This window comes from Dasypus novemcinctus, chromosome 11 (genome assembly GCF_030445035.2).
Source record: "Dasypus novemcinctus isolate mDasNov1 chromosome 11, mDasNov1.1.hap2, whole genome shotgun sequence".
NCBI classification, from domain to species: domain Eukaryota; kingdom Metazoa; phylum Chordata; class Mammalia; order Cingulata; family Dasypodidae; genus Dasypus; species Dasypus novemcinctus.
This window is the reverse complement of record NC_080683.1, coordinates 87,136,790-87,163,822: the sequence shown is the minus strand read 5'-3', so window position 1 is coordinate 87,163,822 and position 27,033 is coordinate 87,136,790. Positions and strand designations below refer to the sequence as shown.

The following is a 27,033-nucleotide window of genomic DNA, read 5'->3' as shown; positions in this document are numbered from 1 at the left end:
GCAATATTTGCAGTTGGTGTTAGGAGCTGGTAGAAATTGTCTGATAATTTTTTTTTTTTAAGATTTACTTTTTATTTATTTCCCCCCAAGCCAGTTGTCTGCTCTCTGTGTCATTCGCTGTGTGTTCTTCTGTGACCCCTTCTATCCTTATCAGTGGCACCTGGAATCTGTGTTTCTTTTTGTTGCGTCATCTTGCTGTGTTAGCTCTCCGTGTGTGGGGTGCCATTCTTGGGCAGGCTGCACTTTCTTTCGCGCTGGGCGGCTCTCCTTACGGGGCGCACTCCTTGCGCGTGAGGCTCCCCTACGCGGGGGACACCCCTGCGTGGCACATCACTCCTTGCATGCATCAGCACTGCGTGTGGGCCAGCTCCACACAGGTCAAGGAGGCCCTGGGTTTGAACCGTGGACCTCCCATGTGGTAGACAGATGCACTAACCACTGGGCCAAGTCCGCTTCCCTGTCTGATAAATTTTATACAGGGGCAGAGCAAGTTTGAGGAAGTAAGATCAGAACTACAGGGTTGGACATATTAAGTCTGAAACATTTTGCAGTCATCCATCTGTAGATACTGAGTAAGCAGCTGGATATACAAGCCTGGTGGAGAGTTCTGGAAAGAGGTGTGGGCTAGCAATAAAAATTTGCAGCTGCTGGCAGATAAATTATATTTGAATCCAAAAGCCTGAATGAGAGCACCAGTGGAATGAGTAAAGAAAAAGATGAAGGAGCAAGCTCTAGGACATTCTGACATTTAGACATCGAGGAAAAAAAAGAAGGAACCAGCAAAGAAACAGGAGTGACCAGGAGGGAAGAGGAAAATTAAGACAGTGTTGTGCCCCTGGAGGCTAAGTGAAGAAACACCGGATAAGGAAGAGTCATAAACCCTTGACCAAGAAAACAGAACAACTTAACCCTCAGGCAAAAGGGCCAATTTATAAAAAGTGAAGTGGTTGTTACAGGGAATGGTCCTTTAAAAAGTTAGGCCTCACTCTTACAATGGAGAAGTATAAGTGAGTAAGTAGGCCTAAAAGAGAAATCATTTGACAGCTGCTAAGTATGATTCATTTTTAAAAGTCAACTACTAAAAAGATAAAAATCTCTAACCTTGCTTTAAGAGTAAGATTACCACCAAGCACACATATCCTCTCTGAAATCCTTGTGTAAGACCTAATAAACAGGAAAAGATCTTAGAATTTTAACATAACCAGGAGAGCGCGTCACTGTGTTTCTGAATCTCAAAACTTAGACTGATAAATTAATTCCCTTGTTGATAAAGACCCATTTTTAAAACAGAACCTCACAAAATCCATGGAACTACACTACACACTGACCCTAAAGTAAACCATGAACTTTTAGTTAATAGTACAATTATAAAAATGTACTACCAGCAATTTTAACAAATGTTTCACACCATTGCAAGGTGTTGGTGGTGGGGTGGTATATAGGAATTCTTATTTTATACATGACTGTTCTCTAATCCTACAACTTCTCTAATAAACAAACAAACAAAAAATGAAAAACCTTATGCTTAATTCCTAGCTCCAGTGTTATGAACTTTTCCTAATCACCTTCCCAAATGGAAATGATCTTCCTTAGACTCATCTACAGCTCCTCCCTTAGAACTACTCAAACAGAAATCGCATTGTCTTAAATTATAATAACTCACTTTTATGACAAACCTGATCTAAATGTTTTACGTATTATTTTCTCTATTCCTCAAAACAACTCTGCAAAATTGGGTTTATTCCTTTTTTGCAGAAGAGGAAACTGATTACCAAGAGTCGTTGCCTAAGGTTATGCAACTAGTAAGGGACAAAATCAGGATTTAAACCCAGATCTATCTCACTTCACCTGTAGCCACTGGTCTAAAAATATTGCTTCTTGCACAAAAGAACTGCATTAACAATTATCATTATGTCACTAATTCTGTGACTTTAGGCAAGTTAATCTCTCAGTGCCTTAGTCTTCTCATCCATGAAATGAGGATGACACATTACAGATATCAGATTGTTATGAAGATTAAATAAGATAGTGTATGTAAAAGTGCTCTTTAGACTATAACAGTTTTTATTAGTTATTAGATTTAATGCTCTTTTAGAAAAGTTTCTTATGCTTTACAAGACAGTTAAATGCCATGCAGACTTGTTTAAATCTTGTCTTTTGTAGGTATACTGAGTTTGTCACTTTGTTGTAATTTAAAGATTGTTCAGTATCTATAATCCAATCTTTAAATTACAACAAAGTGACAAACTCAGTATACCTACAAAAGACAAGATTTAAACAAGTCTGCATGGCATTTAACTGTCTTGTTTATCCCCTCAGACATGGCTTTCAGTCCCACAAAAGTGTGACAGAAAGAAAATCCCAAATGAAAAATGTCAACACATGTTGTAAGCAAACATACCTGGAAGGAGGGAGAAGAGAAAAAAGGTATGGTTTGTTACCAGAGTTAATAAAGACCTATTGTTCTGCGTAATATCTGATTTATACCCTTCTAATTGCAGTAGTATTTATAAAATAGTCTAATTCATCACCCACTAAGAAATTTGATTTACCTTAAGAAAAAGACCAATAACATATTTATTAAATTCCCTTAAGATAACTAATTCCCCCCTTCCCCCCCCAATAAGATGTACATGTTTGGATGTTTGATGGTATACTCAGGGAAGAGGCTACTAAGTATGGCTGGACTAGATTTCCTACCAGGTATGCGCAATGGAAGAGAACCAACTTCTCTGCTGTTTACTGACATGCGATTCCTGGGAAATCACTTAACATCTCTGTTAATGATAGATCTGTTCTCCAGTCTGTAAGAGGCTGATATTATTTATTTTGCCTACTGCATAGGTTTGTTAGGATGGTCAAAGTATAAACGTGAAATTGATTTACAAATTGTAAATATGTAACTAGAAATAACTAGACAGTCAGCTACCATTTGTCCTTCAGTAAATGTCTGGCATTATCAAAGGTGATATACTGATTTTTCTGGTTGTGTTCACTTTAGAGTACCAAAGAGGATTAATTTATTTAATTATTCATTATTTATTTATTTTTAGGAGGTACTGGGGATTGAACCCAGGACCTTGTATATGGGAAGCAGGTGCACAACCATTGAGCTATACCTGCTCTCCCCAAAGAGGATCAAAAAAAATTTTTTTTTTCTATTCATTTTTGAAAAAGGGCAGAATAAATGTTTTCTTGACCATATAAACTATGGAAGAAATAGGATGGTAAAGTTGATCTTTCCACAATGGATCTATATGACAACAAAAAAATGGCTTCAGATGGTTCAGATATATCTTCCTAAAAGTATGAAATATATGGTTAGACCAAGATATGGCCACATACTACATTTGTGAGAGTGGTCCCACACTAGTTGATTTTACATAGTACTTCATTTTTCAGAAAATGCCAAGTGGCTAAGAGAACTAAAACCTACTCCTTTTCCCTTTCTCCCCACTGGTCATCCCAGTTGCTTCCTCAACTGTTCTGATTAGAAGAAAATAAGGAGAATTGAGAAATCAGAGTTATTCCTAGATCCAGGACATGCCTGCCATCTCTTGTTTCTGTGGTCTAATTCCTTCCTGAACTAAGTAAGCACAGTAATCCCTGAAGGGTTGATGATATAGTTTAGTTGCTACCTCTTGAACCCAGTAATTCTTTGAACTGATGACACCAACTTTCACCAAAACTCTTAACTAAAGAAAAAACAAACATCCAAAAATAGACTGTTAGCTAGAAAAGATCCAAGTTCACACACACACGGGGAAGTAATGTCAATATTATTCCTGATTATCATTTATCAACCATGTTTAACGGAAAATACATTTTCTGCCACAGCAGTAAAAAAATGGAAGGAACATAATAAGCATTTTTGAGAAAGTTTTACCAGGGGCATAGACTCTAACCATTGCCCATTCTTGTTATAGATTTAAGAGGCTGAAATTTGCCTTTGAAATAGAAACAAACAATATAAACTGCTTTATCATGTGAAATCCTAACTTCCTATGAAACTTAGCTCTCTTCTCCCAACTTCAATTTGGAACTCATTTTAACATTTTTCAAATACTCCTCTGAATAGAATTCCCGTTTTCCCTTAAGTGTCCCAAAAACAGCATAAAGCTTCTTTGTGTAAAGAAAGGCCATAACTTTTTAGCTCGTTACCTAATTTCTGTACCCTTCTGTTGAAAAATAATTCATTGATGTTAGCAAAATTATTGCATCATCTTTGTCCTTCATTAAGATTAGTAAGACATTTGAAGAGAAAATGACCTATAAAGTTTTTTGTGTTGATGTCATTTGTTCTACACTTTTAGCCTTCCTGTGTTTGTTTATTTAAGTACTTTTTTCATTTGTTTGGATTTGGGGTTTTTTTTAAATACCAAAGCACACCATAAAACAGATCCTCTGATCAATGATCTCTTGCATATGCTGACCTTAACTTAAGAGACCTTTACTTTCAAGTGTCTCTGAATTACAACCAGAATAATGTGTGAGGCCAACTTCAACCTGATCTACCTTGTTCTACCAAACTGTTTTCCCATATAAAAGAATATTAATTACTAGAGAAGCCAAAGAAGCATACTCACCAAATGAACATAAGGCACAAAATATCCAAAAAGTGCAAGTGGTATTCCAATTGCCCACACTGTATAAGCCGTTACCTTGAAGATGGCAAAATTGAAAACTCTTTTTGGAGAACTGAACTTTCCCCTGGAAAAGAGGGAGAATCGCTTTCCTCCTTTGGTTCCACTCTCTTTCTCACTGGAAGTGAGAGGTCGGTAAGTAAAGCCAGCCAGAAAGAGAACAAACATGAAGATGCAGAGGACCCTCAGTGTGTCAAAGAGGCCCATGCTGTCAATCAGAACCCTTAGAAGGAAAGGCAGCAAAATTGTAAAGACGCTGCTGCCGGCAGTGACGATGCCATTCACCAGTCCAAGGCGCTTCTTGAAATAGTGTCCCAGAATGACCAGTGAAGGCTGGTATGCAAAGGAGCAGCCACAGGCAAAAATGATTCCATAGGTGAGGTACAGAGGCTCAAGAGACCTATACAAAGATGAAAAAGATGGAAAGCAGCTTTCATTATTTTTATCACCATGATTGGTAGAATAAAACCTTATATTAAAAGTGGGTTTAAGTTAATATATTTTCTACAATAAAATATTAAACAAAAACAGACAGGAAAACTTAATAAACCAAGAATGTAGCAGTAAAAATATTTTAATTTATTCTGCATGGATAATAAAAATGTTTCAACTTGGGTGGGAAGGGGTTCTCCAGGGCACGCATATAGGGTATATAGATATGTTCAGATGTTGTTGGTTATTGACATAGTGGGAAGAGTTTCACACAACAACTGAAGGAGAGCTGAGTTCCCATTCCAAGAAACTCTGTTGCATTCCCCACTGGAGCAGCAACAATCCCCCAAGTGCAAGGGCAAAGACCAGTGAAGAAGGATGGTCCAATGATGGGCCCTTGATACTGATGACTATGCTTATAAGCCAGTATGCTTGAGATTTCAATTAGGCCTAGAGCTGCAGGGTGCCTAAAAGTTACCTCCTGAGAGCCTCCATGTTGCTCAAATGTGGCCATTCTCTAAACCAAACCCAGCATGCAAATGCATTACCTTCCCCCCAGCGTGGGACATGATTCCTGAGGATGAGCCTACCTGGTACCTAAGGATTACTACCAAGCACCAGCTGGTATTGCAACTAGAAAAAGACCTTGAATAAAAGGGAAAATGGTAAAGAAAAGTGAGTTTATATGGTTAAGAGACTTCAAAACGAGTCAGGAGGTTATCAGAGGGGTCATGCTTATGCATGCCTCAGCAGGATCTCAGAAACAGTCAAATAGATACAACCCCAGGTACTGGTGCTCCTGAAGTCTACAGGGACACCCAGATGGTCATGACAGATGGCTCTGGAGTTCAGTGCCTTGCCAGTGGGTCCTACTTTGGAATTTGTGCTCCTGAGTGTGGTGGAGTTGAACTCAGATGTGACCTTTCTACACATGCCTCTTCTGTCATTTTTACTGAAGCTGTGGTTGGTGCTGGGGTTGTGTATGCTTAGAGACTTGAATCTCTGGATTGTCCACTTGCCAGCTGGGCGCTGGGACTCAGCAGAGTTGCAACACCTATTCTCCAGTTCGTTGGAGTTACCCATGTCAGCTATTAGGGAGGTAAGGATTGTCAAACACCACACCAGGGAACTGAGAGAGTCTACCAATGCAAGCAGGAGAATCCCATCCATCAGTCATGTGGGATCTAAACCTGCTTTTGATTTAGAGGTGGAGCAGACATTGTCATCCCAGGGTTTGCAGGATGTAGGAATAAAATATGGATTAGAGTGGACTTCCTGGTATTCTACTAGAGAATTATTGTGACTCTAGCAATGGAAAAACTGTATCATTGATGTGGAGACAGTAGCCATGGCTGAGGGCAGAAGAGGGAAGAGGGAAGAAGATGTGTGATATGGAGGCATTTTCAGGACTTGGAGTTGTCCTGAATGATATTGCAGGGACCAATGCAGGACATTGCTTATCCTGCTATAACCCACTGAATGGACTGGGAGAGAGTGTAAACTACAATGTAAATTATAATCCATGCTGTTTAGCAGTACTCCAAAATTTATTCATCAAATGCAATGAATGTGCCACATTGATGAAAGAGGTTACTGATGTGGGAGGATTGGGGCGGGGTGGGGAGTGGGGGTATATGGGATCCTCTTATATTTTTTTTTTTCATTTTTCATTTATTTTTTCTCTTACATTTTTTACTGTAACATTTTGTGTGATCTATGTATCTTTTAAAAAGATACTACTACTAAAAAAAGATGATATATGAAAAAATACTTCAGGATGTGAAAAATGATGGTGATTTTATTTCTCCTTTTTTTCCCCTTAAAACTGACAGTGATTAAAACAAACGGTCGAGTGCTGGGTACCCACACACAAGGTCCTAGGTTTAATCCCTGGGCCCGATACCTCACAAAAAAATAAGTTAAAAATAAACAAACAAAAAGCCTAGTTTCAATAAAACTTTTTTAAAAGTGAAAGTTTAATTATTAAACATCATTATTTTACTGGATTTTTTCCAAGCCCCTAATAAGCAATCTATTAAAAAGAAAAGCTGCATTTGATATTTTCTCCTCAAGGTTACTTCAGGAACATTTGCACAGAGCAGCAGTTGTGCCTCATATTTGCTGGCCTAAGGGCCATAGATCAACCTTCGTCCTGTATTGTACAATTCTTGGTGTTGTGCAAGATAACAAGAAATCATATTCCAATTGTAGAAATACTAAATTAAGTGTTTCCATTAATGAAGCCAGTTTGTTTACCTCAAAAGAATAATAAAGGATTAAGAATTTTACAGTTTAACCTAAGCGCTGGTTTATAATCTCTTATGAGGGTAAACAATCATATTATTATACTCTTTGAAACAATTAAGGTAAGGAGTAAAAGAAAACTAGGAAAGTTATTTTTTTCTTTTGAAAAGTCCAATTCAAAGGCCCTTTATCAGTAGTAAACGCAAACTATTTATTAGAAACTAAGATAAAGTTAGTTAATAATTAAATTTCAGAGAATAATGCTTGTCTAGTAATTTGTTGAAGTAACAACAAGGAACTCCAGAATCTGATAAACTTAAGGTATGATGGCAGTCTTCTCTGAAATGCCCTGAGTCCTCAGTGCATAGCTAGATCACCTTCAAACCAGGCTCAAGAGTCACTTCCAGGTTTTCCCAGATTAACCTCCCCTCAATCTGCTCACCCTTTACTGAGTCTACACACTTCATTCAACACATATTAAGCAGCAACTATGTACCAGGCATTTAGTGAAAAAATTTTTTAAAAATGTGGTTCTGCCCTCTGATTAGTGAAATATGACATCCACCTCACATAATAAGAATATAATACAAAACAAAATATAAAATATTGGTTCACTCGTTCTGTACAGCTTTCCCATACAGTTGCAACCGCATTCTATTTTTTTTTAAGATTTCTTTCTTTCTTTTTCCCCCCTCCCCCACCATTGTCTGCTCTCTATGTCAATTTGCTGTGTGCTCTTTCTGTGTCTGCTTGTATTCTCATTAGGCAACTCCAGTTGCCTGGGGCCTTCTGGAGTGGGCCTTCTGGAGTTCCCTATTCTGCTACATCTCTTATTTTCTCTCCTCTGTGTCTCTTGTTGCGTCATCTTGCCGTACCATCTTGCCGTACCAGCTCTCCGAGTCGGCCGGCACTCCTCACCAGGAGGCCCTGGGCATCTGGACAGGAGCCCAACTGGTTGAGTCACATCCGTTTCCCACAGCTGAATTCTTAAAATACCAACTTCTTTTTATTTAACTTTCTTGAGGGGAAAATAAAAAATCTATTATATATTTCTCAGCCTTCCTCAATAGTACTATAAAAATAATACTGACAAAAGAGTACCATCATGAACATCAATTTCTATACAGTATTATAATGTTTTCAGTTAGAAAACTGGACAGTCACATGTATTAAACCGAAACATTCTTTTGCTCAGGAGGTTAACTGAATAGGAATTGACTAGAAAATGGGAGAATATTACATGTAGTAAGGTAAATCTGGTTTCAAGAAATTTTGTTTCAATTAGCAGTGTGTGTGTGTGTGTGTGTACTGAGTTGCAGCATAAAATATATTTCATAATGGTCAAAAGTTTGAAAAGCACTACTTGCTGTAAATGGTTTCTATATGTGTGTCCAAGCCTACCAAATTAGGTAATTAATTATATAGGTTTTCTACTTCTTAGTCTTCTCCCCACTTTGGAGTATTAACACTGAGCAAGTGGTAAGGCCATAGGTACTGACAATAGGTACTGGAGGTGTCCAGATCAAAGAAGACATATGACAAGGCAATCATCATAAGTGTTGAATTACTGCAAGAAAGAACTAAAAATATGGTAAGTGATCTCAACAGAATTACCTAAATAAAACTATCTTTTTTCCTTTAAAAAACAACTTTAGAAGGAAAAAAACCATAAAGGTGATTTAAAGATGGAATATCTAATTTCTGCCAAGAGATAAATATAGTTGTTTAGAATTCAAATAAAATGTCTAAGGTAGGTGCAAGAAAATAGGTAATGAAGCTCACTTAAGTGTGGAGGAAGGTGTGTGGGGGAAGGTGTTTCCTGGTAAACAGCAAAGACTCTGAAAGGAACAATTTTAAGGTATCTAACTTTAAAAAGCAACACAAAGAAACCACATCCTTACCTTACAAAAGAACTGGACAAGAGTCCAATGAATCCAACAGCAGCCCCCACAACAGCTGTCTTCCGACAACCAAAAATGTCTGTGAAGACACTGACTATTGGACAGCAAAAGAAAATCATCCCCATGGAGAGAGAACCTACCCACGCTGTAAAAGAGAAAGGAAAAGAAGGACATATTGATGTAGCAAGTCATATTTGTATTTACTTATTCTATCTGATAAAATACACGTCTTACAAAAATGTTAAAAAGGTATTACCCACGCTGATAAATTGGGGCAAGTGAAAATAAATTAGTAACAAATCTGAGCTCAAAAGCATTGTTTAGTACTTTTGTCATTAGTATAGCAATTACGTGTTTAATTGAATTCTTGAAAGTTTGTACTCAAATAAATCAAACATTTCCCTATGATCCTAACTTTATTAATCTCTACCCTGAAAATTACAATTTTATACAACTTCTAATCAATGAAAGAAATTCACTTAAAAAATAATAACAAAGAGATATGTTTAGGAATAGAAATTCCAAAGAAATTACCACAGAAGTCAGAGTGGTTAACTCTTGCAGGGAGGAAGGGAACTATAATCGTTTGGACCCAGACATTAAAACTGGTAATTTGTGTAAGGTCCAGGCTTAGTAATGTAGTTAAAGAAGAGTCATACATTAGTAGACTGTTAACTGGATCAGTCATAATAATTCACTTTATAATTATTTCTAGAACTATACATATGTTTTATTCATTTCTTCTGTAAGCCTGTTATTTTTCAAAAAAACTGCAAAATCAGAAGTCATAATTTCCTATTATGATTCTATAAAAACCAAACCCAACTCCCAGCACCCCCCCAAAAAGATTTTTTTGTGTGTGCTAAGAAAATGAATTACTTCATAGGATATCAAGTATGCAAATTCCTCTAAAATGTCGATATACTAAACTAAAAGGGCCTAAGTGCTTGTGGATATAGAACAGCAGACCTGGGTCCAAATCCCTCAGCTCTACAATTGCAAAATGTCCTTGGGCAAGTCACCGTACAGTTTTCGTATCTCAAAAATGTCACTTCTTAAGTGCACATCATTGTCCAGGATATACTGCATGTTGGCTCACAAAACAAGTCTCAATAAATTTAAAAGGACTGAAATTACACAGAGCATCTTCTCTGACCATAATGGAATGCAGCTGGAAATCATTAACAGGCAGAGAACTGGAACATCCACAAATACATGGAAGTTAAATAACATACCCCTAAACAATCAGGGGGTCAAAGAAGAAATTACTGGGGAAATTGGTAAATATATTAAGATGAATGAAAATGAGAAGACAAGAGTGAAGGCAATGCTGAAAGGGAAATTTACAATCCTAAGTGGGTACATTTAAAAAAGAAGAAAGAACTAAAATCAAAGACTTAAGCTGCACACCCAAAGGAATTAGAAAAAGAATAGCAAACTAAACTGAGAGCAAACAGAATAAACAAAAAAGAGCAGAAATAAATGAAATTGAAAATAAAAAATACAGAGTATGCTGGTTTGAATTTTCTGTGGGCCCCAGAAAATCCTGTTCTTAAAGCGAGCCCATTCCTGTGCCTGTAAACCCACTGTGGATGGGCCGTTTGGAATAGATTAAGTTAAGGGCCTTTGATTAGACCGTGGGACCCAGGGTGGGTATTAATCCTTTTACTGGAGTCCTTTATAAACAGAGGACTAAAAAGGCACAGATAAAAAAGTGGCAGTGACAGAGAGAAGCCTCTATTATTGATGAATCTGGGAGAGAAAAAAGCCACTAATGGAGCAACGAGATCTGGAGGAGAAAGGAGAGACTGGAGAGCCATCACTGTGCCTTGCCACGTGGCAGCTGGCAGGAATCAGGATCGCCAGCGGTCAACCTTCGGGGAGAGAGCTGCGCTTAATGTCTTGACGTGGACATTTTCACAGCCTCAGAACGGGAATCTTTTAAACTAATAAATTCCCATTGTAAAAGCCTACCTATTTCCAGTATATTTCATTGGCAGCCTTTAGCAAAGTAAAAACAAAGCATTGACAAAACCAAAGTTGGTTCTTTTAAAATCAATAAAATTGAGAAGCCCTTAGCTAAACTGACAAAGAAAAAGAGAAGACACAGAAAAAAATCAGAAATGGGGTGTGGGGAGAGGGCATTTCTACTGATCCTGAAAAAATAAAAAAGATAATAAGAAGATACTATGAACAACTGTATACCAACAAATTAGACAATATATATGAAATGGACAAATTCATAGAAACACATGAACAACGTACTCTTGATCTAGAAGGAATAGATGTTTTCAATAGACCAATTACAAGTAAAGAAATCAGTCATCAAACCGCCCTCCCCCCCAAAATGAAAAGTCAGGACCCAATGGCTTCACAAGTGATTTTTAATGAACATTTCAAGAAGAATTAATACCAATCTTGCTAAAACTCTTGCAAAAAATAGAACAGGAGTGTAGCAGTTTAATGTTATTTATGAATTCCAAAAAAAGATACTGATTATGTTTGTGAACTGATCTGTTCCTCTGGATGTGATACCCTTTGATTGTATTAAATTCAAAGGTTTCAGGTTTACTACTTTTGATTCGACCATGTCAGGAGGGCATGGCTCAGGGTTGAGTCCCTGCCCCCTTGGGCTGATATTAACCGGCACTCACTCAAGAAGACACAGAAGAAGGCACAAGAAAGAGAGCCCCCACAGACATGGCAGAGGAAAGAACTTTGATCCTACAACCCTGGGAAGAGAGCTGAGCCGTTAGCCTGACAGTGTGCAGCTGAGAGACCAGAGCCCTGAGCAGCTAAGAAGACCTGGAAATCCAGCCTCCAGCTGAGATTGGAAGAAGCTGGGCCCATGGAGCCTTAAGAGGAAGAGGAAGGTTAAATCCCTGCAGAGATCGGTAACCATCTTGCTCCAACGCGTGGCAACAAACTTTGGTGAGAAAATACCTCTTATGATACCTTGAGTTGGATTCTTCAGGGCCTTGTAACTGTAAGCTTTTATCCCAAGTAAATACCCTTTATAAAAGTCAAGAGATTTCTGTTACTTTGCATCAGCATTCTTTTTTGGCTGACTAATACAAGCAGGGACAACTCTCTAATTCATTCTATGAGGCCAAAATCACACTAATATAAAAGCCAGATAAAGATACAAAAAGAAAAGAAAATTACAGACCCATGAATATAGATGCAAATGAATATAATATATATGAATATAGATGCAAAAATCCTCAACAAAATACTTGCAAATCAAATACAAGAGCACATTAAAAGAATTATACACCACAATCAAATAGGTTTTATCCCAGGTATGCAAGGTGGTTCAATATAAGAAAATCAATTAATGTAATACACATTAACAAAACAAAGGGGAAAAAACATATGTTCATCTCAATGGACACACAAAAAAAGGCATGACAAAATCTAGCATCCTTTCTTGGAAAAAAAAATAAAAACACTTAGAAAAATAGAAATAGAAGGAAACTTCCTCAGCATTATATAAAGGGTGTATATGAAAAACCTACAGCTAACATCATACTCAATGGTGAAAGATTGAAAGCTTTCCCTCTAAGATCTAGAACAAGACAAGGATGCCCACTGTCATCACTGTTATTCAACATTGTACAGGAAGTTCTAGCCAGAGCTGTTAGTCAAGAAAAAGAAATAAAAGACATCCAAATTGGAAAGGAAGAAGTAAAATTTTCACTATTTGCAGATGACATGATTCTATATAAGAAAGTCCCAAAAAATTTTACAAGAAAGCTACTAGAGCTAATAAACAAATTCAGCAAAGTGGTGGGTGACAAGATTGACATGCAAAAATCATTAGTGGTTCTATACATTAGTAATACTAGTAATGAATAATCTGCAGAGGAAATCAAGGAAAACATTCCATTTATAGTATCACCTAAAAGAATCAAATATCTAGGAATAAACTTAACCAAGGATATAAAGGACTTATACACAGAAAACTACAAAACTTTGCTAAAAGAAATTTTTAAAAAAATTTTTTAATAAATGGAAGCTTATGAATTGGAAAGCCAAATATTATCAAGATTTCAATTCTGCCCAAAATGACTTATAGATTCAATGCAATCTCAATCAAAATTCCAGCAGCCTACTTTGCAGAAATGGAAAAGTCAATTAACATCTTTAGTTGGAAGTGTAAGGAGCCCCAAATAGCCAACATCATCATAAAAAGAAGAACAAAGTTGGAGGAACTCACATTTTCTGACTTTAAAGCTTATCACAAAGCTACAGTGGTCAAAACAGCATGGTACTGGCATAAAAATAAATATATTAGCCAATGGAATTTAATTAAAAATTCAGAAATAGACCCTCATATCTATGGCAAATAGATTTTTTATTTTTTACTTTTAGTTAAGGGAGTAAAGAGTTTATTAGTAAACAAGAGCATGAGAAAAGTACACGGTAGAAGCATGGATCGTGAGCATGCTGCAGAAGAAGATGTGCACATGGGAGCCCCAGGTTATCCTTTTAAGAGTTTTACTCCTTCCCCTGTTTAATGTTGGGGAGGGCCTTCCAACTGTTTGCTGTTCTGATTGGTTGCCCCACCTCTCAGTTCTCAGGGGGCCAATGGCGAGGTCTTTTGAGGGTATCCAGGACTTTTCCTTGACCCCGAATGGGATCTTGTCCCAATCTTGTTCCAAATGTGGTTCTTGTCTTATAGCCAATTGATTTTTGACAAGGCTTCCAAGTCTACTTACTGGGAAAAAAATATTCTCTTCAATAAATGGTACTGGTAGAACTGGATATCTATATGCAAAAGAATGAAGGTAGACTGCTATCTCAGACCATATACAAAAATTAACTCAAAAGGGATCAAAGACCTAAATATAAGAACTAGGCCTATAAACACCTAGAAGACAATACAGGGAAGCATCTTCAGGATCTTGTGTTAGGCAATGGTTTCTTAGAATTTACACCCAAAGCACAAGCAATAACAACAAAAAATAGATAAATGGGATCTCATCAAACTTAAAAACTTTTCTGTATCACAGGAGTTATCATGAAATTGAAACAATAACCTACTCAATAGGAGAAAATATTTGAAAACCATATATCTGATAAGGGTTTAATATCCAGAATATACAAAGAAATCTCACAATTCAACAATAAAAAGACAAAAACACAATTAAAAAACGGGCTCGAATAGACCTTTCTCCAAAAAAGATAAACAAATGGCTAAAAAGTATATGAAGGGGAGTGGATGTGACTCAAGCAGTTGAGCACCTGCTTTCCATTTGGGAGGTCCCAGCTTCGGTTCCCACTGCCTCCTAAAAACAAAAAAGCAGACAAATGAAAAAACCAACTCAGGAGAGATTATGTGGTTCAGTAGTTGAGTGCCGGCTTCCCACATGAGGTCCTGGGTTCAAATCCCAGATCTGGTACCTCAAAAAAAGAAAAAAAAAATACATGAAAAGATGTTCAACATCATTAGCTATTAGGGAAAAGCAAATCAAAACCATAATGAGTGGTGCAGGTGTAGTTTAGTGGTTGAGCGCCTGCTTTCCATGTATAAGGTCTGTGGTTCAGTCCCCAGCATCTTCTAAAAACAAAACAGCAACCAAAAAAACCCCACAGTGAGACACCCTTTCACACCCACTAGAATTAAAACTATTTAAAAGTTCTCTCAGTAGCTTACTTTCAAGATGCCAAAGAAAAGAAAGAACAAGGTGGTGCCAAAAAGGGCTGTAGCCACGTGCACCCTTTCACGGTAGGAACTGTGCCTGCTGCATGCCCAAGGCTGAAGCCATTAAGAAGTTCCTAGTCTAAGCACTGTAGAGGCCACTGCCATGAGGGACATTTCCAAAGCAAGGGCTTTCCACGCCCATTTGCTTCCTAAGCTGTGTGTGAAATTACACTACTGCATGAGCTGTGCCGTTCACAGCAAGGTAGTCAGGGAGCATTTCGTGAAGCCCAGAAAGACCAAACACTGATTTGCACCTGTAGGTTCTGCCTCATAACCTCTGCCAAAGCCCATGCAAGGAGCTGAGTCTTTAAAGATTGAAGGAAAATAGGTGTCTGGAAAAAATAAAATGGAAATTTTAAAAAGAAGGAAAATAAATGTTAGAGAGGATTTGGAGAAATGGGAACACTCATTCATCGTTTAAGGGAATGCAGAATGGTTTGGCCGCCATGGAAGACAGTTTGGAAGTTTCTCAGAAAGTTAAGTACAGAATTAGTATATGACCCAGCAATCCCATGTAAAGGTATATACCCAATAAAACTGAAACCAGTAGACAGAGAGAATGAACCAATATTCACAGAGGCATTATTCACAACTGTCAAAAGATGGAAGCAACCCAAGTGTCAATCCACACGTGAACTGGGCCAACCAACCATGGTAGATTATTCAGTCACAGGAGTGAATTTCCATGACATGAGACAACCATGGATGAACGCTGTAAACATCATGTTGAGTGAAATAAGGACAAACATTATGATCTTACTGATATGAAATGATTAGAAAAGTAAATTCATAGAGCCAGAAACTAGAACAGCACTTTGATTCAGAATGTTTTCAAAGGGGCTGGGGTAAGGAGTAGGGAATGGGGTGTTAATGCTTAATTGGTACAGAATTTCTGTTCAGGGTGATGTAAATGAACTTACATTTTCAGAAGAAATCACTGCTTCAAATAACCATATTATTCCTTTTTTTTTTCATAATATCAATATTCTATAAATTAATAACTTCAAAATGATACTGAAATGTGACATTTAAATCTAGAGTGAACTAAAGTTTTGCTTCCCGATAATTTTCAGGTCATAGCTTACACAGAAAATAATAACATTTGTACAAATCCACTGAGTTTAAGTATAGGCTGCTCATGGCTGGAGGCAATGGCAACAGACTGAGAGGAGGACTGAGAGGAGGATTGAGAGGAGGACTGAGGGGTCTAAAAAGGGAGAGCTAAGGGGCTAAGGGGAAAGCTAAGGGGAGGACTACTAAGAGCTAAGGGAAAGGGCTGAAGGGAGGACTGAGGAGAGGGCTAAGGAGCTAAGAGGAGGGCTGAGGAGTCAAAGGAGGGCTGGCGGGCTGGACATCTCTGCTCACCTATAACCATTCACATCACTTGGGAAGCACTGAACTAAAGTAATACAACTGTAACAGTGACAGAGATTTCTGGAACTCCTAAAATATGTCAAGTAACAAAATCTGAGGTTTAAAAAAAGTCAAAATGCATCAAACCCACATCCGCCTCCAGGGTTCATCTTCACACGTGGCAGAAATTCACAGCAGTTCAAAATACAATAGCGTTTGGGGGATTGTTTTTGGGTTTTGATTTTTAGTGTTGTATGGGGGGTACTCCTACTTTAGATTCATAGTTCAGACCTCTCATGCAAAACTCCTCTCTCCATTTATTAAAATTATACTAAGAGTAATGAAACATTTTCTAACCTTAGTAGAATATAAAACCAAAGTAGAATATAAAATCTCCCAGCCCACTTCCATAAGGCAGTGTGCTAGACATATCACTAAATGTGAATCTTGATTAGCTTCTCAACTGCCTTTAGAAGATGCCAACCTTACAATCTGCTAGTGTGGTTTCTAAAGGAGATAAATTCAGAGTAATTAAAAAACAAAATACCCCCAATACAGGTCCTAAAACTCCTGTACAGCTCTTATCAACAGTCCAGTGGAGAACAAAGGTATTTGAAGATGGGGAAAGTGTGCAATCGACTCTCCAGGGTGTTCACCCTTAGATTAGGACAGACCCAGAACCTGTGAACGCAGTGCGTATCATCCTGGCCTCTGGGAGAACTGCTTTCAGAGTTGTCTCTTGATGTTAGAGCCTCAGCTTTCATTGAAAGGCACTGCGAGAAACTGCCTGATGAAATCTACTATTACATCTATTACAGGGACAATGCCAACATTCATTCATTATTTGGTGCTTCCTTGAGGAACAGGCGAATTTTCTCCTCTTTAACCACATCCACCATGCCTCCTATTTCACTTTGGTCACTAGGAAGTTTAGAGTCAAATTTGTTATGAATTACAACAATTATATAGTTCCTTACGGTCTATGTTAGGAACTATTTTCTCCCTGGTTTACCCACATACCATATCCTATTTTCAAAGGTTCTTGATTTCTTATTTTCTATTCCTATCTTATCTTTTTATTTGTGTAATGGTTTAAGCTTGTGAAAATCACCTCAAATCTTTTGAGAAATGAGGTACTATAAACTAATATACATATAATCCTGTTATTACTGTAATTGCTCAAACTATGCAATAACACAATTAATGGTCAATAGTTGGAAACTTCGTTCAGAAAATGTCTTTTGCTAAATTCTTGATATTGAAAAAGATTATCTGAAATAGAGAGCAAACAACTGTTCTTCACTTAAATAATATTTTCTCATATGAATCTCTGGTATAATTTTGAATTCTGGGCAATAAAAAAAATCCTAATTAGACCCCCTTTCAGATATCCCTTTGCTCTACACTCATTTCTATGTACTTCCTCTCTCCCATGGCAGACCTTTGCCTCTTTTCTTTTTTTTTTCTAAAGTCAATGATTTTTTGTAATTCACATATCTCATAGAAAAAGGAATGTGGTAAATGCATCATGGCTGCATGAAAAAAATAAAATCCAGATTTGTACACATTGCTCTATTTACAATTGGGAACAGGAATCTCCAACTTCAGGCACAGCAGCTGCACTTGTCTGAGGCCCCTTTGCAGACGCAGCCCTGGGCACACTTGGCACAGCCCACGGGGCAGCAGGAGTAGCAGCTCTTTTTGCAGGAGGTACATTTGCACTCTACGCATTTGCAGGAGCCAGCGCAGGTGCAGGAGTTGCCAGTGTCGCAAGAGCAGTTGGGGTCCATTTCGAGCTGCGTAGATGCCTGACCTGCCTCTTTTCTTAACTGTAGGAACCATGTGGGTGGTAGCTAGACCAAGAGTTAAAATCATAACAAATAATGATCAGTAGGAACACTGAAAATACAACCAGAGCAAGCCTCATGTCTTGGGAAGGAGAAAAGAAAACTAACATTTATTGAGCACCTACCACGTGGCAGATGATGTATGGGGCACTTTGTTCCATATGCTTCATTCGATCTTTGAAGCAACCCCAGGAGATAGGCACATTACATACAGGTGAGGTTGCCAAAATTCAGAGAGATTAACTTGCGTAAAGGTACCCCACTATTTAAGTGGTAGCCTCTAAATTTATATCCTAGCCTGTCGGGCCCAAAGCCTGCTCTTTTCATTCCATCATTCCTTGTGAACAGTCATGCTGCTTTTAAAACCTCTTATCAGTGCCCTGAAGCCGGAAACCTACTCCACTCTGAGGATGCTTTTTGCAGAATAAGAACAAAACTAATTAAAATGCCTTCCTATGGAGGATTATATCAGACCATGCTCTCCCAAAAATGTTCCACCATATTGGCCCTCAGTGCTCTCCCCCTCCTCTGAGCTCTTCTAACTCTGTCAGTGCCATTCGCTTGTTACCAACCCAAGGTTCTTTACACTGTGCGTTGTCTTTACATATATCTCTAACTTTCCAAGTCCAAATTTCTTAAATTCTACGGTCATGCCTCATACATGTTTATAAAAGAGGTTGTTAAAATGTTTATAAAATGTTAAAATGTTTATAAAATGTTAAATGTTTATAAAAGAGGTTGAGTTCTTGCTTCCCATGTACAAGGTCCTGGGTTCAATTTCCCGTATCTCCTCAAAAAAAAAAAAAAAAAAAAAAAATTTACAGAATCATGCCCCAAATAGCAACTAAGTACTGTTTAAAAAGTTATCTGGAAAAAAAAAGTTATCTGGGGGAGCATATATAGCTCAGTGGTTGAGTACCTGCTTCCCATATACAAAGTCCTGGGTTCAATCCCCAGTATCTCCTTAAAAAAAAAAAGTTATCTGGTAAGAATGTTGGACAGAACGGGACTAAGGAGGAAGAGTTGAAAGGAAATTGAAGTTCCATTTATCCAATTTATATGTAACACATTCATTTGGTTAAACAAATATTTATGGAGTATTTATATATGACAGCACTAACCTAGGTGTTGAGGAGATAAGAGTGAACAAAACACAGACACAAATCTGTCCTCATAGAGTTTTGTTATTTTTTATTTATTTCTCCCCTCCCCGCCCCCCCACTTGTCTGCGTGTCTATTCGCTGTGTGTTCTTCTGTAACTGCTTCTATCCTCATCAGCAGCACCGGGAATCTGTGTTTCTTTTCATTGGGTCATCTTGCTGTGTCAGCTCTCCATGTGTGCAGCACCATTCTTGGGCAGGCTGTACTTTCTTTAAAGCTGGGCGGCTCTCCTTATGGGGCGCACTCCTTGTGCATGGGGCTTTCCCTACGCGGGGACACCCCTGTATGGCACGGCACTCCTTGCGCACATCAGCACTGCGCATGGGCCAGCTCCACACAGGTCAAGGAGGCCTGGGGTTTGAATCACAGACTTCCCATGTGGTAAGCAGACGCCCTATCCATTGGGCCAAGTTCGCTTCCCCTCATAGAGCTTTCATTTTAGTAGAAGACAAAATGTTAAGAAGAATGGTTGAAATACTGTTGACAAAGCAGTGACTCAAAATCCATGTAGAGGAGAGTGAAAATAAAATCAAATTGAATGGAGACAAAGATAGCATCTTTTTTTTTTTAAGATTTATTTTTTATTTATTTTTCTCCCCTTTCCCCCTGCCTGCCCATTGTCTGCCCTGTGTCCATTCACTGTGTGTTCTTCTGTGTCTGCTTGTATTGTCGGTGGCACTGGGAATCTGTGTCTCTTTTTGTTGTGTCATCTTGCTGCATCAGCTCTCCCCGTGTGCGGAGTCACTCCTGGGCAGGCTGCATTTTTTTCACGTGGGGTGGCTCTCCTTAAGGGGTGCACTCCTTGTGCATGAGGCTCCCCTACACGAGGGACACCCCTGTGTGGCACGGCACTTCTTGCGTGCATCAGCACTGCGCGTGGGCCAGCTCACCACACAGGTCAGGAGGCCCTGGGTTTGAGCCCTGGACCTCCCATGTGGTAGGGGGATGCTCTATCAGTTGAGCCAAATCCGCTTCCCAAGACAGCATCTTAAAATCGAATAAATTAAATGGACAAATGTGAATGGGAAAGAAAATACAGATTTATTGAATAAATGAACATTTTTTGGGTCATAGATTCTGCTGGGCACTGGGATTCTTAAGTCCTTAATTTCAAGAAGCTCATATTTGAGACAGACAGACAAGGATACAGCAGTGTACAATGTGACAGCTGGCCAACTTGTGTACAATGTCTTACGGGTCCCCTTAGGAGAGAGACACAATCCAGATGTTGGAAGAAAGAGGTAGTCTGACGCTCTTCCTTCAGGATGACACCCGAACTGCCTGGAAGGATGAGCAGACCTTAATCAAGCAAGGGTTTGGGGAATGAGAGGGAGAACATTCCACATGAAGGGAAGTGCATGTGCAGAATGATTATCTACCAGTGGTTCCCTAAGAACCGCAACCAGAATCAGAGCAAACATGTGCCTGTCAGGACAAGAAATCTAAACTTCATTCTTTTGCTGTTAGGTTTTAACCTGGAAATTTCAGTCAGGCAACTGTATGGAGAGTGGATTATTCATGGAGGAGTGTGGCATTTTGATATTATTGATGAATTCCAAAAGGAGATATTATGTTTGTAAACTGGCCTGACCTCTGGGCATGATATTCTTTAATTGTATTAAATTCAGAGGTCTCACTTTTACTTGATTATATTAAGATTAGGGCTTTGATTTCACCACGTAATTTATTCTTTATGGCCTTGTGACCATAAGTTCTACCACAAATAAATACCCTTTATAAAAGCCAACAGATTTCTGGTACTTTGCTTCAGTACCCCTTTGGCTGACTTATACAGGGAGAGTGGGAGGAGGGCAGTTGAAGGGTGCTACAAGTGAGAAATGACAAGGGTCTGAACTCAGAAGTACAATATCCAAGGGAACAGATAGGAGTGATGTATTTATGATTCTTTAGATGTGAACGGATGAAGAGGATGGCAATAAGAGTGATTCTTTTTTTTTTCTCCTTAATTTTCATTCAGGTAACATATATACAGTTTCCCATTTTAACCACCTTCAAGTATAAATCCAGTGGTGCTAATTACATTCATAATGTTGTGCTACCATCACCACCATAATAAGGTTGACTCTTAAGAGATCTGGGGTACTGTTGCAGTGTAAGACTAAAGAAAAGGACCAGGTTTGGAGAGTGGGGAAAGGGGAAGATGGTGAGTTTGTTTGACAACACCAGCAACTTTCTCAATATGCTTGAATATAAGCAAGGTTTCTGTTTCCAAAATTATCCCTTAGAGAAGAAGTAATGACGGTGGACTCGGCCCAGTGGTTAGGGCGTCCATCTACCACATGGGAGGTCCGCAGTTCAAACCCCAGGGCCTCCTTGACCTATGTGGAGCTTGCCCATGCGCAGTGCTGATGCACGCAGGGAGTGCCATGCAGGGGTTTCCTCCGCATAGGGGAGCCCCACGCGCAAGAAATGCACCCTGTAAGGAGAGCCGCCCAGCGCGAAAGAAAGTGCAGCCTGCCCAGGAATGGTGCCGCGCACACGGAGAGCTGACATAACAAGATGACGCAACAGAAAAGAAACACAGATTCCCGTGTCGCTGACAACAACAGAAGCAGACAAAGAAGACACAGCAAATAGACACAGAGAACAGACAACCCCGGGGTGGGGGGTGGGGGGGAAGGGGAGAGAAATAAATAAATAAATAAATAAATCTTTAAAAAAAAGAGAGAGAGAAGAAGTAATGACTTTATATCGAATTCTTTTCAAAAGTTTTTCATATCATGGGGTACTTTCTCAATTTCTTTATTTTGAACAAACCATGTTTGTGAAAGACTCTTAAGCCTGAAACTACCTCTATTGTTCTGGTTTTGTCTGCTATTTGTGTCCATCTGATGGATGGAATTGGTCACATTTAACAAACATATAGTAATTTTTCTGAAAGTATAACCTCACAATTGCAAGACTGGGTATTAAAAATTTCAAAAAGCAACACAGTGAGTAGGTAGTTATGCTGTGGAGATGACAAATATACACCCACAGGACAAATAAAAAACCATCTGTCCCATTGCTGTACAAGCAGCCTGGCTTGGGACCTGTCACAGGGAGCCACCCACCCTCATTACCTGGCCTCTGTCTCCATTTAGGGATTTTCCAGTGGAGTCAACTCAGGGGCTGCCTCCCCGTCCTTGTGACTGATCCTAGAATACAGGATCCATCTGATTGGTGCCTTTGGAAGAAGGAACTAAGCATGCTCAGTTAGGCTCTTCTAACCTCCTTCTTTAGTGATCTGTCCTCAGGAAGTCAGAATTCTCTGAACATCCATGACATAAGTTTATAGGGCAAAGTTTGCAGGAGAGGTTGACAGCTGACCAGTTCACATGTAACTGCCATTCTACCTCTCCATCCTTTAAATACAGTGGGAGATATTAGATTGCCATGGATAACGATGGTGGTGCTAATAATGATAGCTGGAATTTAAAACTCACTATGTGCCATATGTCCTAGATGTTTCATACCTATTACAACATTTAATATCTACAACAATCCTATGTGGCAGATTATTCTTGAGGAAACTGATGCAGAAGTTAAAAATCTTGCTCAAGGTCACAAATAACTAGTATGTGGCAAGGCTGGAATTCAAGCCCAGAGCCCATATATTCTTTGCCACTAGGCTATCCTGCCTTTACACTGATTTAACCAAAAATTGTGACATATTAAGAGGATAAGAGAAGGGATAGTATAAAAAAGCTAAATCCTTCTCTTCATAGAAGGAAATCTATAGATAATCTCTTTATAGGAGGAAATCTATAGATACTATTTATATTTTTAAAAGATATAAACATACTGATTAGAAATACAAAGATAACCATAAGAAACAGCTAAAAGAGTTGAAAGCAGTTGCCTTTGGAGCAGAGAGCCCAGGGTGAGCGAAAGCAGATGTACCAGGTTTGATATTGTTTATGAAATCCAAAAACAGATGTTGGATTGTATTTGTAAACTGGTTTGTTCCTCTGGGTGTATTAGCTTGTATTAACTTCAGAGGTTTCACTTTTACTTGATTAAATTATGATTAGGCTTTGATTGGGCCATGTCACTAGAAAACAGAGAAAACTGCAAGGCAGAGTAGAGAGTTGGAGTTTTTTGATGCTGGGGCCCAAGGAAGTAAATGCATGCAGGAGAAGTACAGAGAGTACAGATGGCTCCATAGACAAGGCAGAGGCCATGGGAAGAGAGAGCCTTATAGTCTACAGGTGACCTTGTAGAGAGAACAGAGGAGCTGAACCCAGAAAGAGACTAGACTTATCCCAGCCTACAGCTGATACTGGGAGAAGCTGGGACCAGGGAGCCTTATGAGGTAGAAGTAAGGCTGAACCCTCGCAGAGACCAGCAGCCATCTTGCTCCAACACAAGGCAACAGACTTTGGTTAGGGAAGTAACTTACTCTTTATGGCTTTGTGACTGTAAGCTTCTACCCCAAATAAATACCCTTTACAAAAAGCCAACAGATTTCTGGTACTTTGCATCAGCATCCCTTTGGCTGACTAATACAGTAGGACAGGGAAAAGCTATTTTTTTTGATAAACCTTATAGAAATCTGATCTCTTATATTAAATACATGCATTACTTTGATAAAATAAAAGTTATTTTAGAAAGAAAACAGACACCAAGTTTGTTGGATTAAGAACATATGACCAGGGAAACACAGGTGGCACAACCCATTGGGCTCCCGTCTACCATATAGGAGGTCCAGAGTGTGATGCCCAGGGTCTCCTGGTGAGGGCAAGCTGGTCTACACAGGGAGCTGGCCCATGTGGAGTTCCGGCCCACGTGGGAATGCTGCACCATGCAGGAGTGCTGCCCTGCACTGGAATGTTGCCCCACACGGGAAAGCTGCCCCACGCAGGAGTGCCAGCCGGTGTTGGAGAGATGGCGTTGCAAGATGACACAAGAGACACAGAAGAGAAAAAATAAGAAGATGTAGCAGAACAGAGAGATGAGGTGGCGGAAAAGAGTAATCGCCTCTCTCCCACTCCGAAGGTCTCAGGATCGGTTCCCGGAGTCACCAATGAGAATACAAGCAGACACAGAAGAACACACAGCAAATGGACACAGAGAGCAGACCATGGGAGGAAGGGGGAGGTTGAAATAAATAAAAATAAATCTTTAAAAATTGAAAAAAATCTTTAAAAAAAAGAACATATGACCAAGTCCCTGCTCTTAAAAATCACATAATCCCTTTTAAGATGAAATGAGTTAATAAAATTACGCAGCAAACCTTAGGCTGAGAACACAACTTGGAATAGAAGAAAGTGATGGAGGTGTGCCTGGCTCAAAATTTGAGAACTCTGATTCTTAATTCCTAGGAACAGACTGAATCTATGGGTCAGTTATCAAAAATAGAGGCAGATTCCTTATACCAAATTAGAACACAGCTTGGCCTGATTAGAGAGAAAAAAATAAAGAAGACACAAAAAGAGAAAATAGGGGAGACTTTTGTTTCTAAGTAGTTTTGTCTGAGCTACAATGCAGTACTAACTTGCCAGTACATCCAGCCCTTGATAGCATAAAGACAACCATACTTCCTTTAGCAATGAGAATATCAGATATATGGGGGGAATGGAGGTTTTAAGTAATAGCTATGGAGCAAATTAGAAAAGAAGGGTCCTCACGATGAATAGGCTGCTTTGCCAAGCAAGATCAATACTGTCAAGGAAAGTAAATATCAGGCCAGCATAAAGAGAGGAAGATAATTACTCCCAAAAAAGTCCTTGGGAAGTGGATGTGGCTCAAGCAGCTGGGCTTCCATCTACCACATGGGAGGTTCCAGGTTTGGTTCCTGATGCCTCCTAAAGAAGACGAGCAAGACAGCAAGCTGATGCGATGGGCCGGTGCAGTGAACTGACACAACAAGGTGATGAAGTGAGATGACACAGTGAGATGATGCAACCAAGATGCACAGCGAGGAAACACAATGAGAGACATAAACAGGGAGCAGAGGTGGCTCAGTGATTAGATGCCTCCCTCCTACATGGAGGTCCCAGGTTCGGTTCCCAGTGCCTCTTAAAAAGAAGACAAGCAGACAGCGAGTGCAAACAATGGGGGGGGGGGGGGGGTGGAGAAATAAATAATAAAAAAATAAAAAATTTTTAAAAAGAGGCTGCAATGATAAAAAAAAAAAAAAGGCCTTTGTGAGATTTCTGAGAATTCAAAAGTGATATAAAAATCATTAAGGTTTATCTTGTGTGTTGTTTTAAAAAGTAAAAAGGAATATTAAAAGGAATATTATACTTTACAGAGCTCGGAGTAATAGAGGGTAATAGAGCTCATTCTAGACAGCTCTGATACCACCATTCCCTTTAAGAAGGAAGAAAAACCGTATACTCCCTTCAGAGGGATCGTCCTCAGGTACGTAATTTAGGTAAATCTACGACAAACTCCAAGGTAAAATTTCCAGTTAATCTCAAACCATCACCCCCTATGTTAGAGCCAAACAGAGAACCTGATACAGATTTTCTGCAGGGTTTTGTGCTAAATAACATTAACTGCTGACTTGGTGCTAGGCACAGTTTAAGTGCTTTGTATGCAGTGTCTCGTTTAAACCTCACAACGACCCTGACTGACGCAGGTATGCTCATTATACTTGAACAAATGAGAAAACATAGGCAGAGATGAGTAAACAATTTGACCAGTGCCACAAAGATACTAAATGGGGAAGTACATTTGGCCCAACTGAAAGGGCATCCACCTACCACATGGGAGGTCCAAAGTTCAAACCCAGGGTCTCCTGACCTGTGTGGAGCTGGCCCACACGCAGTGTTAATGCATGCAAGAAGTCCCGTGACACGCAGGGGAGTCCCCTGCTTAGGGGAGCCCCATGCACAAAGAGAGCGCCCTGTAAGGAGAGCTGTCCAGTGCGAAAGAAAGTGCAGCCTGCCCAAGAAAGGTGCCACACAGAGAGCTGACACAGCAAGATGATGCAACAAAATAAGACACAGATTCTGAGTGCCTCTACAAGAATACATGCAGACACAGAAGATCATACAGTGAATCGACACAGAAAGCAGACACCTGGGGTGGGGGGAGAAGGAAAGAAATAATTAAAAAATAAATCTTAAAAAAAAAAAAGGGAAGCAGACTTGGCCCAATGGATAGGGCGTCCACCTATCACATGGGAGGTCCGTGGTTCAAACCCCGGGCCTCTGTGACCTGTATGGAGCTGGCCCATGCACAGTGCTAATGTGTGTAAGGAGTGCCCTGCCACGCAGGGGTGTCCCCCATGTAGGGGAGCCCCATGCACAAGGAGTGCGCCCCAAAAAGAGAGCCGCCCAGCATGAAAGAAAGTGCAGCCTGCCCAGGAATGGTGCCGCCCACACGGAGAATGGACACAACAAGATGACACAACAAAAAGAAACACAGATTCCTGATGCCACTGATAAGGATAAAAGTGGTCACAGAAGAACACACAGAGAATGGACACAGAGAACAGACAACTCGGGGGACGGGAGGAGAGAAATAAATAAAAAATAAATCTTTGAAAAAAAAAAGATACTAAATGGAGGAAGGTGAATGCAGACAGTCTGGAGCCCGTGCTTTTAACCACTATATTCTATCCACCAAGAACAGTCCAACTTCTGGAGAAATAGAACAAACCTCCAGAGACAGGCTGGAGTACTTCTTCCTAATTCTGTCATGCACAAACAAGTCTTAATATTCTAAAAAGAGGATCAACCCAAACGGACAAGTTCCTACCTAACAGGGAAGTTTCTACTTCAGTGAATAAAATG

At 39.4% G+C, this 27,033-nt stretch overlaps 1 protein-coding gene across 1 annotated transcript in view; it reads right to left on the bottom strand.

The window, feature by feature from the left end:
* The window catches only part of SLC16A10 (solute carrier family 16 member 10), a 132,573-nt gene that overhangs the window by 35,330 nt on the left and 70,210 nt on the right, over positions 1–27,033 (bottom strand). Inside the window, exons 2-3 of the mRNA XM_004461216.3 lie at positions 9,221–9,365; positions 4,587–5,043 (exon numbers count right to left, since the gene is read on the bottom strand). Coding sequence (XP_004461273.1) covers positions 4,587–5,043; positions 9,221–9,365 — 602 coding nt within the window. The remainder of the gene's footprint in view (positions 1–4,586; positions 5,044–9,220; positions 9,366–27,033) is intronic.